Source organism: Eschrichtius robustus, chromosome 7, assembly GCF_028021215.1.
Source record: "Eschrichtius robustus isolate mEscRob2 chromosome 7, mEscRob2.pri, whole genome shotgun sequence".
NCBI lineage: Eukaryota > Metazoa > Chordata > Mammalia > Artiodactyla > Eschrichtiidae > Eschrichtius > Eschrichtius robustus.
Window position 1 is genome coordinate 102,323,570 of NC_090830.1, and position 15,850 is coordinate 102,339,419.

General features: G+C 34.2%; 1 protein-coding gene across 9 annotated transcripts in view; it reads left to right on the top strand.

Annotated features, from left to right (window-relative positions):
- The window catches only part of KIF20B (kinesin family member 20B), a 74,899-nt gene extending 61,937 nt beyond the window's left edge, over positions 1-12,962 (top strand). For all 9 annotated transcript variants that reach the window (XM_068548179.1, XM_068548181.1, XM_068548175.1 and 6 more), the window contains 7 exons: positions 1,290-1,466; positions 3,232-3,342; positions 4,743-4,940; positions 7,533-7,634; positions 8,041-8,191; positions 11,487-11,629; positions 12,778-12,962. In XM_068548179.1, the coding sequence (XP_068404280.1) occupies positions 1,290-1,466; positions 3,232-3,342; positions 4,743-4,940; positions 7,533-7,634; positions 8,041-8,191; positions 11,487-11,629; positions 12,778-12,855 (960 nt within the window). In that variant the 3' untranslated portion in view covers positions 12,856-12,962. The remainder of the gene's footprint in view (positions 1-1,289; positions 1,467-3,231; positions 3,343-4,742; positions 4,941-7,532; positions 7,635-8,040; positions 8,192-11,486; positions 11,630-12,777) is intronic.
- The last annotated feature ends 2,888 nt before the right edge of the window (positions 12,963-15,850 follow it).

A 15,850-nucleotide genomic window follows, 5' to 3' on the forward strand; every position in this document is an offset into this window, starting at 1 on the left:
ACCTTCTTTCAATCTCTGGTTTACTTTTTTACTCTCTTGTTGCCTTTTTAGAACAGAAATTCTTAGGTATTTTAATTCATTTTCCCAATCTTTTCCTTTATGAACCTCAAGGGCATGAAGATGTTTTCTTACATTATTCCTGAAAGGTTTGGGGTTTTACCTTTCATATGAAAGCTAAACCCTAGAATTAATTTTTGTGTTGGAGTGAGATGGGGTAAAAGCTGTTGTTGTCATTGTAAATGTGTATTAACGATCGACCTGGTAGTACGTATTGAAGAAACTGTTTCTTTTGTACTGCTCTGCAACTTTTGTCATAAATCAGTTGTCCAAGCGTTAACTTTCGTACATTGTGTGAGATTACGATTAAGGTTTTTTCTTTTTTTCCATTTGGCTATTCAGTTGTTCCATCACTCTTTGTTGAAAAGACTGTCCTTTCCTCCATTGAAATTCTTTGGCATTTTTATAGAATATCAATTGACCATAACATTTGTGGACCCTATCCTCTGCTTTCTGATGTCTGTGTATCCTTACGCCAATATCATGGTCTTGATTATTATTATTACAGTAGGCTTGAAATGATGTAGTGTGATTGCTCGTACTTTGTTCTTCATTTTCAACATAATTTTGACTGTTATGTCATTTGCATTTTCATATTATTTTTAGAGTCAGCTTTTTCATTTCTATCAACACACACACACACACACACACACACACACGCTTGCTTGGATTTTGAAGTTGCTTTGACTCTATAGAGCTTTTGGGGGAGACCTGGCATCTTAACAATATTGAATCTTTTGATCCTTGAACACAGATTCTCTCTTTGTTTATTTAAGTGTTCTTTTATTTCTTTCAGCAATGTTTTGTAGCTTGTCATGTTTAGGTCTTACACATATTTTCTTTAATTTACCACTAACTATATTATGATTTTTGAACCCAGTGAAAATGGTATTTTTAATTTTCATTTCTCTATTGTTTGTTGCTATTAGTTTTGTCATTTGTTTTATTGTAATTTTACCATCTCATTTCTCAAATATTGAGGGAAATGCTAGAATTAGTTTAAAAGCAGTAACTTTTTATTGAAAGAAGTGCCCAGTGTGGACATTTAAGGTATATAAAGGCATTATGTATTTGGCTTTATAAGTAAATATTTTATCGAGACTTGACTACGTAATTTGTTATATATCCTGTTCACAGTTGTATTTATTGTGTTATTTATAATAACTTCAAAAAATTCTTAGATTCATAATTTTGCAAGGTTTACTTTAACATTTTGTCCATATTCTGTTTAGGAAATGCTTAAAGCACAGTTGGCTGAGAAAGATGGTAACCTCCAACAGTGGCGGGAAGAACGCGATCAACTGGTTGCAGCTTTAGAAATACAGCTGAAAGCACTGATCTCCAGTAACATACAGAAAGATAATGAAATTGAACAATTAAAAAAGATCACATCAGAAACTTCTGAAACAGTCAGTAGAATCATGTTCTTTCTATGCCTTTTTAAATTAAACATAGGAAGTTTTCAAAATTATTTAATTGATTAACTTTTAAAGAATAAAAATGTAAGTAGATCAGTGGGGAATCATAGTTTGAAAAAATTATTTGGATATTTGTCATGAATTTTGAGTTTTCAGAGTTTATCATTATGGTTGACTCATCAATGACTAATTGAGAAATAGTACTTTCTCCAATATTTCAGTCATATCTCTCAGATAGAATAATTAGAAAATAAACAACTGATGATTTAGTCCCTAATCTGCCTTTAAAATTTGGAAATGTGACTCAGCCTGAATGCTTGGTGGTATTTAAATACTTGAACCCATCCTAAATTTATGATAAAGATACAAATTGTTTTTGAAAATAAGCACGATGGTGAGGAGATGTGAGTCATTCAGGACCTACTTTTTTTTTTCCCCCTCCTCTGGCTGCACCACACGGCTTGCAGGGATCTTAGTTCCCCGACCAGGGATCAAACCCAGGCCTTGGCAGTGAGAGCACCAAGTCCTAACCACTGGACCACCAGGGAATTCCCAGGAGCTACTTTTGTAATATTGCATTGGGGCTAGGAACCCTAGATAAAGAAACTATTGCATTTCACAGATAGCTATTTCCCAGGTAAATTGAATCAGGGTACATCTGAAGCTAGTCTTTCCAGAGTAAATAATCTGCATTTGAAAATCTGCTGTTCTACAGCCTTCAGACAATAATAAAATTAAATGTGTTTGTGTGTATATGTCTCTTACATCAAAAGACTTCATGATTCTAAGAGAAAGACTGCTCAAAACAGAGGTATTAGCATGTGGTATAAATTGCACAGAATAGAAAGTTAGAAAAACTAGGTATCAACTGCTGTCAGTGTGGTTTTGGGACCTTTAGGAAAATTACTTAACATTTGCAAACTTTAAAACAGAGATGATGGTGTCTTTCTAATAGAACTGTGAAAATTAATCGAGAGCATTTGTAAAACAATTAGCACAGTTATTACCACAGTGGAAGTCAGTACATGCTACTTGCTTTCCCCATTATGAATGCAATAGGATCTTTTTTATTTGACAATTATGGGTAGGTGACATAAGAGATGTATTTGACTTTTGATTTTGATGGTCGTGATTAGAAGGTGCACGTTGGAATTTATCAAGTTTAAAAATGTATTCTGATTTTTTTTATAGATCCCTTAAGTAAGGTTTAGGAACAGAGCATACCCTATGGCTGATTAAGTGGGATGAAGAGTGTGCAGCAAGGAAAGATTTAGTTATCAGTATGGTCTTTTCTATTCTAATGCTATAGTTGCATTCCTAAGACACCTCTAGATTTTGAAAATTGTGTTATCAAAGTGATTTTGGGGGTTCAAGCTCCAACTCAGTACAGACCGTGGTCATGTTATTTAATTTCCCTCTATTTCTTCATCTGGAAGGTAGGAATAACAATTCTTGCCAAATCTCAGAGTTGCAGTGAAAGTAAAATGAGAGAATATATGTAAAACACCTTGGAAGTTGAAAGTAATCTTTCAAATTTCTCTTTAGATCAGATTCAGAAGAGGCTGGAAAGTTGCCCAGCCTTTCCTAACTCTCTGAGGATGAAAGAGAAGAAGGAGAGTTAGTTGGTCGTTGAAGAAGTCTTTAATTACTTCCACTATTTAATTCACCCAAATCTTGATATTATATTCTTTAGGTGAAGTATTTTCATGTATATTCGGTTACGGTGGCTTGTTGCTTTAATATTTCCTTACTTTAGGAAAAACAGACCATGGATATCCAGCCCAGACATATGAGTTCAATGGATCCTGGCAGGGTTGAAACTGAACCTCAGTCAACAAGTTTTGAAATTTCCAGGGATGAAGTAGAGGTGGGTATTTGATAACGCAGTCCACTTTTTAACCCTCTTTACCAATGACCATTAATTACTAAAAAACACTTGCAAGTATAATTTAATCAGTTGTTGTAGGTATCTTGCTGTACAGTTAGCTGTGTGTGCTCTTGGCTATGGAAAGGAAAACTGAAGGCTTTTGAGGGGAGATGCAATTCTTTTGGGGAAATTTTGATCCCCAAATGGTATTAATTTCGTCTCAAAATGATACTGATCTCAAACAGGTCTTTGATCATAAACAAATTTGATGGTCAGAAATAGGAAATCCCACAAAAGATAAAACATGGATGACTATTTTCCCTCATAAGCAGTCCATTTAATAAGCATTCTAGTAGATAGTATTTTTTGGAGATTTTACCCATTTTATAACTTTACCACCAAATCCCAATAACCTCACAATGAGTTTCCTTAGTTTGAAGTGGGCTTAGGGTTCTGTGACTTGGGTTGGCTAACGTAGTTTCTCAGATTGCCTATGAAATAGATAAAAATACTATGTCACTTTTTGAAAATAAAATTACTTTTTAAATATTTATTTTAAAAACACATTTATTGAGAGCATTCATTGTTGGGAACCTTGCACTGGGGAGAAAGACATAAGTAAGATATGATCGCCATCCTCAAGGAATAAGAAGTCTAATAAGACAGGTATTTAATGACTATGTTGTTTCACCTTATGGACTAAGTGCTATAAAGAGACTGCTAAGAAGGAACACTGATGAGGAGGATATGATGAATTTTGCCTGAGTGGTTGTGGACGTGGATTAGAAAAAGTAACATCGTACTGGGTCTTGAAGGTGAATAGAAGTTTACCAAGCAGAGAATGGGAAGAGAAAGGCATTTTGATCTGGGGAAATAACACAAGCCATTCCTTACAAGGCTTCAGAAGAATCATGTTACTTCCACCACATGCTATTAGTCATGGAAGCCATTAAGGCCAGCCCCAATTCAAGGAAGGGGAATGAGACTCTTATCTCTCAATGGGAAGAACAGTAAAGAATTTACAGCAAACTTTAGTTTACCGTAACTAGGGTGCTTGTTAAAAATCCTTGGCTCTTTCCTTGGAGAGTTCTGATTTAGTAGGTTTGTGGTAGGGTCCAAGAATCTTTTAAACAGTTTCTCTAGATAATTCTTATGATGACACAGGTTTGGGAAATACTGATCTCTAAGTTTCTCTCAATTTTAACATACCATGTATAAACCTGGAGAAAGTAGATGATAACTCAGTCTTTCTGTCCTTGCTGTAGCAAATTTGATCCAGCAAACTTTTTATCTTTTCCAATTTATTGTTTTTAATAGGTATTTGAGAGAGTTAATTTTTGGCAATTTAGAAATTCATATTCTGCAAATAAGATTTGTTTTCCTTTTAAATTCTGTTGTAGGATGGATCTGTAGTCCTTGACTCTTGTGAAGTGTCAACAGAAAATAATCAAAGTTCTCGATTTCCAAAACCTGAGTTAGAGATTCAATTTACACCTTTACAGCCAAACAAAATGTCAGTGAAACACCTGGGTTGTACCTCACCAGTGACGGTTAAGATTCCCAAGGCCCGGAAGAGGAAGAGTAATGAAATTGAGGAGGTAAATACTTAACTATTAAGTGAATTAAACAAGTAAACCTTATTATTATTAAGCTCAGTGATAATATATAGTTAAATTCTGTTACATTGCCCTTCTATTCATAAGCACTGCTATTAGAGACCAAAATCATAGTTTATGGTATATTTAATACTGTTTTAAGAATATTACTGTGGTGAATAGTCCTCAAACAAAAAGCTTATAGATTTTAAAATATATAGATTATTCCTTCTTTTAGTGAAGCTATGACAGGTCAAATGGTGGTGAATTTTAGTAGCAAGCTATTTCAGTATACCAGTCCTGTTCAAACTTAGTCACTTTCCCTCCAGTGGAAGAAAAAAGGGGTTGATAAAAGGAATTAGAGAAACTGAAACGACTAACTTGCTTGAATATAATCTTTGTCATTTAACTAAAATCTTAGGTCTCTATGATCATAGTAGGTTTCAGAAGAGAAATTCTTTTTCTATGAGCCAGTATTAAAATTTGGGTCTCGATTTAGTGGTAGGCCAAGAACGATTTACTTCTTCCTGCTGCAACTTTCTGATTGTGGGGTTACCAAACCTTCTATTCTAGCCAGTCACATAAACTTTCCGATCTTCACTTTCCTCCTTTTGGAAATAAAGAATTAGATATAATATGTTTAAAGTGTTTTGCTTTTGTTCCACATGTGGTAGATACATAATAAATGGCAATATTTATGTTAACAGAAATATTTATGTTTAAAACTATAATTATAAACTCTCTAGCACAATAACTTTTTTTCCAACTTGTCTTTTTCACTCCTTTAAAGAGTAGTATATTTTCAAGTTGGTGGAAGAGCAGAAATAATATTAACCGTACTCCTGAGGCTCTCTGTCAGGTAATACATTTGCTGAATGAACATTATTTAGCATATTTCCTTCTATACATAGAACACCTTTAGCAGTTGTTTTGGAGAGCCTTAGTTACCTTTTATTCTATATTTATTTAATTTATATTTAGTACACTTTAGATACCATTAAGATACAGTTGACCCTTGAACGACATGAGGGTTAGGTGCCAGCCGCTGCACAGAAAAATCTTGTGTAACTTACAGTCGGCCCTCAGTATGTGAGGTTCCTCATCCACGGATTCAACCATCTACAGATCGTGTAGTAATGTAGTATTTACTATTGAAAAAAATCAGTGTATAAGCAGACTCATGCATTTCAAACCTGTTTTGTTCGAGGGTCAACTGTACTAAGTAGTTTAATTTCATCATCTTTGTTAACATGGTGACTAACGTCTATGTTGACTTGATTCATTTTTTTCAAAGGAAAAGGAAAAATTGGTTTTATACTCAGGGTTAAGATAAAATTATTTTATTCATTTTACCGCCGGCATATACTCCCAATTTCAGAATAGATACACAGATTGTTGTAGGGTAACCATGTAGAAACTTAAAAGTTTTAACTGATTTTGCTAGCTCTTCACTGCTGTAATAAACTGAGTGTTGTAAAGTCCTGAGGAAAATAATTTATACAGTGCTATATTCTAATCTAGTGAAGACTCCAAAGAGCTCTTTATTGAACACTACAAGTATGATGGAGTTACAATCTTTCTTCCTTTGCTTCCCCTGATTACCATCTATCTGTCTTTCCTCTTTTAGGAAATCTTCTTCTTGTGATCCTTAAGACTTTACTTGGTAACTTGAATTCTGAGGTTCAGTCATGATCTCTCTGCTTCTGTTCTTGCCTTTTTTTTTTTTCCTTTTATGCTTATAATCTTTAGTACGATTAGTATTTGCACAAGTTCAGTTCAGTTAATGTACTACAAAAGACTTTGTCTTAAGTAAGATTAAGTGGGGAAAAGAAGAGTAAGATGTCATGCCTTTTTAGTAGCAAAAACAGATTGTGTTTCTGAACCTTCACATTTTACCTGTGCTTATACTGCAGATTTTTGTTTTGTTTTCAGTGTCACTAAGCATCAGTTAGAGGTCATGCTCAGCATGATTTGGGAGTTGGGAAAAGGGTAGATAAATATATTGCTATGTTGTATTGTCAAGATGGGGTTCAAATAAAAGATGTTATCCCTTCATTTAACTAATGTAATTTCATCATGATGCATGTGAAAAATTCATACCTTCAATCATTTTGCAATAAAAACATGTATTACATCATCATGCTGTGCGCTTAAACTTACATATGTTATATATGAGTAATATTTCAATGAAGCTGGCAAAAAACATTGTACCTTCAGTCAGGGTTTCTTAGCTTCAGCATGATTGACATTTTCAGCCAGATATTTCTTTGTTTGGGAGAGTTCAATGCCCTATACATTTTAAGGAGTTTTTAGCAGTGTTCCTGGCCTCTACCCACTAGTTTCCATTAAACCTGCCCCTTATCCCCAGCAGTGACAACCAAAAATATCTTCAGACAATGCCAATGTCCCCTGGGGTCAGAATTGCCCCTGTTTAAGAACCATTTTCTTGTTTTGTTGTTGTTTGTTTGTTAGTTTGCTTTTGTTCTTTTTTTTTCCTCCCCTGGAGTCTAGAGAGAGAAAGAAAACACTGTCAAGAAATTAATCAAAAAAAAAAAAAAAAAGAAATTAATCAGTGCTGAAATTCATTATTTTTAGGACTTTGTGAAATTTGAAAATAAGAAGAATACTACACCCAGAACTAATTTGAAGTCCCCTGTTTCTGAGCATAGAAATTCTTCTGTCAAAAAGGAACAAAAGGTTTGTCTTCTAATTTGTCCAAAATTGACCATTTTCATAACTTACATTTATAAAGTAGAAGATGAAAATAAAAATGTCAAATTTGATTAGTAATAATTATTCAGAAGTTGGGTTTTGTCCAGTTATAAATTATTTCTCTTTCATTTTCTATTCATCTAATTCAGCTCAGAGTATATAACCTTTGGCATTTGGCAAGTAGCAGGTACCCCTTGATGTGTTCACCTCTGACTTATCATTCTATCACACTCATTCTCTGGCCCTTTCATCCCTCTCCTTATATTCTTAATCCCAAGTTCCCTGCCTGAGAATTCATAACCTGTGCCTGGCCTCTTTAATTCAACTATGGCTATAACTGTTTCCTTCTAACATTCCTCATCAACAATAACAAGAAGTGTTTGTTTATTAGGTTTCCACACGCCCATCATCTAAGAAAACCTATTCTTTACGGAGTCAGGCATCCACAATTAGTATAAACGTGCCTGCTAAGAAAAAAGAAGGAACGCTACAGAAATTTGGAGATTTCTTACAACATTCTCCAACTATTCTTCAATCAAAAGGTTTGCAGAATATTAATTAAATGACCTTTTACGTTAGATATATGGTGTTTTCTAATATCTGATTGGTGTATAAACTCAACAACAGTGACTATTATTTTTCCAATAGACAGTGTCTTATGTTAGGTATTTAGGGAGGAAACATGAAAGGATGATATGCCTTGGTGTTCACTGTGTAATGGAAGAGAAAGGTCTGTATTTAAGTAATTGATGCAGAGCAGGCTACTTAATGTAATAGTTGTAGAGATACAAGGAAAGTGCATGGTAGTATGGGAGGAAGAGAGCTGTTTGTTTGGGGGCTATGGGAAGATTTTATAGAAGAGATGGGATTTAACCTGGGTGTTGACATGTTGGAAGATTATACCTCCTAGAGATAACCACTGTTAGTATTATGGTATATATTCTTCTACTGTTTTTTTCTCTGCATGTATAAACATTACCTAATCATATATATCAAAAGCATATATTTCTATAAATACGTATTGAATTTAGTTGCTTAATGCTTTTTTCTTTATAATATAATGTAGACATACTAATACTTTTGTATTAACATGTGCTAAGATATATATTCTCTCTATACACGTATACATAAATATATATTTATATACACATCTACCAGAGGGAACAGTTTTAACACAAACAGAGTACCAGGAAAGTGTAGGGAATGTGCAGGCAATTACAGGTAGCAATATGCATCTGGCATCTAGAATGTGGAGAGATTATTGGGAGGAAGGGGGCAGGAAGGAGTGAGTTTTCATTAGAGTACCTGAATGGTAGCAATAGGATAAATTGGAGACTAGAGGTGGGGAGAATGAGGAGGGAAAGGGACTGAAAGCAGGGACAGTTGAATTTAGTCAGATTGGTTGTGTAAAAATACTTTCTGTAAAAGCTTAACCACAGAGCTTCCCAAACTTTCTTGGTTCACAGTGCCCTTAATGTCTCAGTAATTTTTTTCATTGTGTCCATGCACTCAAAGAAACACCTAATAGTCCCATCCGTTAATACTTAAGGCCAAACAATCACTGAAAATTCAGCTCCTGAAAATCCAGGTTGCCAAAATATGTCATCATCAGAAGGAAGGTAATGTGATATCGTTTTGAAACTGAACTACCCTGAGTTACTGAATGTCACTGTTTTCCTCAAAAATTTAAAATATTCTGAGCTGCTCTTGTGGATTTGCTGCAGCATGTCTTGGTACACAGTTTGGGAACTTCAGACTTAGACCCATTTGTATATATTTTTCAAAAAATATACACATTCTTTGAAAGGTATAGTTTGTATAAGCATAGAAAATATCTGGAGAGACAAACAGCAAACTGTTAAATGTCTAAATTTGGAGAGGTGGGACTTGTTATTTTAGATGCTTCTGTATTTTATTTAAATTATGTTGACCGTTGCTTATATATTAAAAAGAAATATGTTTTCAAGGAGAGGGAGGTACCCACCTGGTAATGACTCCCTTGCTTGATTGACTCAGCTCCTTAACGGCTTCCCTACCTATATACCTGGTGTGGAATTTTTAAAAACTTATTTCTAGTAATATAAAGTATCCCTGTTTGGGATTGTAACTGCAGTACATGTCTGTTGTTGATCACTTGGAAATAAAGGGAGAAAAGAAGAAAACAGAGATTAGTGCTTAAAATTCTGCTGCTCTGTTAACTACTGTTAATCCATTACTCAGTAACTGCTGGTTTCCCAGTTTATCCCTTTTGTCTATCTCTTATCCATTCAGTACATGGAAGCCAGAGTGATCTTTTCAAAGTGCAAAATGAATTATTTAAACTATATAATTTTTTGTTTTCTTATTATCTTTTCCAGTAGAATATAAGCTCTACAAGTGCAAAATGTCTGTCTAGTTTACATCCTCAGCTCTTAGTATAGTGGTTGGCACACAGTAGTGAGGAATTTCGAAGCTCCAGGCCAAAATCCTATGTGTGATTTGTTTCAGGCTGACCTTAGGCAATTAAAAAGGTTTTACGTGTTAGGTCTCATGAGGGAAAGCTACCGTCCCTACATCAAACTTGATACACAGCCAATGCCTCGCAGTCTGTGAAGGGAGTTAGTCAAGGACCCAGGTCTCTTGCCAGCCATACTCTTACACATGTCTGCATTCCTAGCCTAGGGGCCTTCATTTGTATCCTATTAATTGGGGGCCTTCAGTAGAGAACGTCCTCAGGCATCTCTGCCAAAGACGTTATGACGGGGAAGTGGAGGGAAACTTGAAGACACTTTTCTCCACTCTGACTCTACTTTTCCACTCCTAGCCCTCCCCCCTGGTCTCCAGCACCAAGGTCCATAAAACTGCAAGTGCAAGAGCCTTTTGTTTAGGGCTCACTTGGCAATAAGGTCACCCCAACTTCCGTGCTGATGCACCTGACCCAGGCTGTGCATTATTCCATGCGGGAATGTAGAAGGGCGGTGGGAGGTGGCGCTTTCTCAGGTTTAGCCTCTTGCTTATTCAACTGCAGTTAAGTGGTTAAAGGCTTTAACTTTCATTTTGACTTGTCTTAATTAGCCACTCTGACATCTGGCAGCTCAGCTCTCAGGCTCAGCTCAGCCCTTGACAAGTAGACCTCAGTTCAGCATATTTCCTTAAATGTGTTTTCTATTTAAAAAAATATATAGTTGATATCATATGTACGTGGATTTTCTATCCAGAAGTTTTCCCAAATGGAAGTATGTTTTCTGTTAAAATCAATATGTGTCTATTAAAAAAATAAAGCATATGTACAAAGTAAGAAATTTTTAAATTCTTATTCAACTTACCAGAAGCAATCAACTGTTAACAATTTGGTTTCTTTTACTCTATGTGTGCATGTGCACGCGTTTGTTAACTAGAAGTAAAGGGCTCACAGTTACAAGTTACTTTCACTTAGTATTCATTGTGGACGTCTTTACATGTGAGTACTGAACTAGCTCTACCACCATATTGTTCTTAGTGATGCATGGTCCACTATATACGTATCCTGATCTTTTCCTTAATGTAGTATAAACCTCTTCCAAGTCATTAAAGATGCCTGAGTTTTACTGGTTGTACTATAATTTACCAAACCTTTTCAATATGTTGAACATTAGTGAAGTGATATTTTATTTATTTGCCCTTTTATTTTTGCTGTTGATCATTAATGTGTGTGTTTATTAGGCATTTAATTTTTTTCTTTGTGAGTTTTCTATTCGTGTCCTTTTACCATTTATAAATTGCAGTGCTTTTCTTTTTAATATGGTTCTTTATTAAGGATTTCAAATATTTGCAGTTAGAAAATTATTTCAAGATTTAACTAATGTATTTTTTTCATAGCAAAGAAGATAATTGAAACAATAAGCTCTTCAAAGCTCTCAAATGTAGAAGTAAGTAAAGAAAATGTGTCTCGACCAAAACGGGCCAAACGGAAATTATACACAAATGAAATTTCATCTCCTATTGATATATCTGGCCAAGTGGTAAGCTACTATTTAAGTTTTCTTAAAAGTAAAACTGTTTATGTTCTTTTTAATTCTGAAGTAGTCATAACAATTTAAATTATATAATGGTTTGAAATTTTATTCTGTAGACCATATCTCTTAAAACACGCTCTAAATGTTGTACTTTTGGTACTGGATGTGTTAAATTTATAGTAATTGAATATAAATGCTGCATTAATGTATACAAGTGTCACTTACATCTACATTTATAAACTCATAAGAGGAATTTTAATTCCATCAGTAGAATTATCACTATTTAATAATTTATTGGCTTCTAACATCTGTTTTTCTTATTATCTTTATCACAAGAGTTGTACAAATCTGGGCCTAAGTCTGCCTGCTAAAAATTTAGAATTGACATTCAGTCATTTCCTCCCACTTTCCCTCTAAGGCTTCCAGGTTTTCTTAAGAAAAGACTATAGTTTGTCACCCTGACTCTATGACTCATTCTCCTTACTCAGAACAGGCTGTTCTATTACAGGGAAAGTTCTAATTTTCTATCATGCTTACATCTGCCTAGTGGATGGAAGTGAAGATAGAAAAGGAATTAAAGAAAAAGCCTTCAACAGAAAATGGCCAAGAAAAATCAGGAGAGACCTTTTACAACAGTAGCCATCAGATATAAGATAGACACTTGAAACAAGTAGTAAAGAATTAGGATCATTAGGACATGCTTTTGGAAGTACTGTTCTCTTGGTTACTTTTCTCCATCTGTCTGATAAGTACATAATTTTCTCCCTTGGCTGAAGTTATTTCTTTTCTTAGTTGCAAAATAATGCTGTTTCTACTTTCTAAGTTATATACTTGTTACTGCAAAAAATCATTTCCTAAAAATTATTTGAGGCACTTGTCTCCAAATATTTTAGTAATTATTTCAAGCTATGAATTCAGTAAAAGTGTGGATGATTTTAATTCCAGAATTAGGTAGTGTTGAAAGAATCTTTTATAAAATCTACTACCTTAGGCATGCTTTTTTATAGAAGATTGTATATCTGCAGTCCAGAAAGACAAAAAGTACTATCATGTACTTATTTCAATTATTAGGAACATGAACATAGCTTATTAATTGTAAGTAAGCTTTCATTTTTATTTTTATTTATAAAAAATTGTGAAATTGTTAATTTCAGATTTTGATGGACCATAAAGTGAAAGAAAGTGATCATCAGATTCTCAAACGACGACTTCGAACCAAAACAGTCAAATAAATCACTTATGGAGAATGTTTTAATATAAAATTTATATTCATAATCACTGTAACTTGCATCCTGACTTTTTAAAGACAATTGTATATACTATGATACAGCAAATCCCTCTGTATGTACATTGCTATTTTATAGTAGTGTAATTTTAATTCAATAAAGAAAATAAGTCAACAGTAAGTTTGCTTGTCTACTTTTCTAAGGCTTTTAAATAATAGCTTCTTTTCAAACTGTGTGTATTTTCCTGTTATCCCAGGCATGGGACCAGTGAGGAGCCTAGGAAAGACGCTGTTATTTTTTGTTTGGTTTTCTATACATAGATATCACAGGTCAGGTATTTGGTTTACTTATATTTCACAGTGTTTTAGGAATTGCTTTTACTGTATCTGTTAGGAAACACAGGTAATTTTACATATCTGTTTGGATTATAGCTAAGATTCAGGGAGTAAGTGTGTACAGGTCTTCTAGTTGCTAAAATATGTATGTACATAATTTAGAAAAGATCTCAGGCCTTTAATTAGAATGTCTTTTATTTTTAAATAATTGAATAGAGTTGGTTTTCTGATTTTTCCAGGACACAGAAGATTAGAAGCAAAAAGTTAGAAGGGAAGAGGCGATAACATCTAGAGGCCAAAAAATAATACTGTTATCTAGGGAAGACAGAATTTTAGACCTGGAGAGACCTTAGAAATACACTTTCCTCATTTTATAGATGAGAAAACTGAGACCCATAAAATTTACTTTTTCAAGATCACACAGTTAACATATATTAAGCTTTGGTTTAAAAAAATACCAACAAGAAACAAAAAACAAAGCAGAGGCCTCAAGAGTTGTTGCCAACTGGGGCTTTTTCAGAGCACACATTTATGCATCTGAAACCTTTAAGGTTTCATTGGATTTTAGCATTGATTACTATAATCATAACCCTGAGACAGGAATAAAAGTTATCTTTGGTGTCTTGTTTAGGAGAGGCTTATATATGTGTTTGGGGAAAATTTCCATCAAAATAGTTAATTTAAAACTGAAACCTCTTTAAGCATGAACATGTTTTTATTATGCTACATGGTTTCATGCTAAAATATATATATATATATATATATACACACACGTATATATATAATTGATCCTCATTATTCACAGATTACATGATTACAGATTTGCTTATTTGCTAAAATTTATTTGTCACCCCCAAATCAGTACCTAGGCACTTTTGTAGTCATTCTCAGACATCCCCAGAGTGGCAAGAAATTGGAGTCACCCAACATGTGTGTTCCCAGCTAAGGTTGAACAAGATTACACTGGCTTCTTGTTTCAGCTCTGATACTGTAAATGAGTGTCTACATCCCAGAATGTAGACTGAAATCAAGCCTCAACAACATCTGCAAAGGAGACAGAGTTTGACAAATTGGAAGGGCTTGAGAAATACCTTGGGCTTTCCACACGCTTATACTAACAGCATAAAACCAAGTCTGCATAAGTTGAAAGCAATCCGTCAGTAATCAAAATGCCTCCTGGAACAAAAATCAACACTTCAGAGGAAGATATAGCACAGATTCTCTTTAACATATCTTTTATAATGTGTGATATACAGTCAAAAATTAGTATATATGGAAAGAAACAGGAAAATGAGTCCCATGGTAAAGAAAAAAACGTGAAGATAAACCTTGACATGGCACAAATGTTGAATTTTGCAGAAACTTTCAAGCAGCTGTTGTGCGCATGTTCAGATTTAAAGGAAATGCTATCTCAGTGAGTAAGGCAAAGGGAATCTCAGCAGAGAGATGGAAAGTATAGAGAAAACAAGTGGAATTTTCAAAACAAAAATAACTGATGTAAACAATCTGGATAGATTTAACAGCAGATTAGAGGTGTCAGAAGAAAGTATCAGTGAACTTGAAAACAGATCAATTAAAATTGTCCAATCTGAGGATAAGAAGGGAGATTGGAGAAAGAACAGAGCCTGAGGGTCCTATGGAACAATATCAAATGGATTAACAGGTGTAATTGGAGATCCAGAAGGCTAAAAGAATGAAAATAGGGCAGAAAAATATACTTGAAGAAATAACGGCCAAACATTTTACAAATTTTATGAGGAAACATTGGCTTTGAAGCACTGTAAACTCCAATTAAGATAAATCCAAAGAATATTACACCTAGGAAAATCATAGTCAAACTACTAAAATCCAACAATAAAGAGAAAACTTTGACAGGAAAACCAGCAAAGTCTTGAGAAATGCAACAGGTTGCAGATAAGCCGCTGACCTGGAGAAAATATTGGAGTATGTACAGGCAGAGGACGTATATACAAAAATATATTAAAAACTCTTAAAATTGTAGTGCGAACACAACCAGCCCAACAAAAATCTGGTAAAAGACTTGAATAGGTGCTCCACTAAAGAAGATACAGGCAGTGATCAGTATACTGTATGTATATTGTATATTGTCACTATACATATGAAAAGATACTCAAGGTTATTGGTTCTCATGGGAAGGCAAATTAAAGCCACAAGTAGAAGGAAAACTGCAGTGAGAGAAGGAAGATCAGTGATTGCCTTGAGGCTGCGGTCAAGAGATGGGATCCGAGGACACAAGGAAACTTCTTGGAGAAATGGCTATATTCTATGCCTCGATTGTTTTGTATTCTGTGTGCAATTTCTAAAAATAAAATTGTCTTTGAAATGAATGAATTTTATTGTATGAAACTTTACCTCAATAAAAAGCTGGGAAAAAGGATTAAAAACAAAAAAAAACTGCAATGAGGTACCATTCCATGGAGACTAGAATAGCAAAAATTAGAAAGATGGACAATACCAAGTGAAAAATTTTGGCTTCTAGCGTGATATTTAAAAGAAAAAAAATTTTTTTTCCCTGTAGAGTAACTGCACTCGTTCTTAATTGTGGCAAGAGATCATACTTTGGAAAATGTTTTGGAGGCATATTTTGACAAAGAACTGTAAGGTATGGTGACTTAAAAGTAATAGAATTATAATTGAAGCATTTT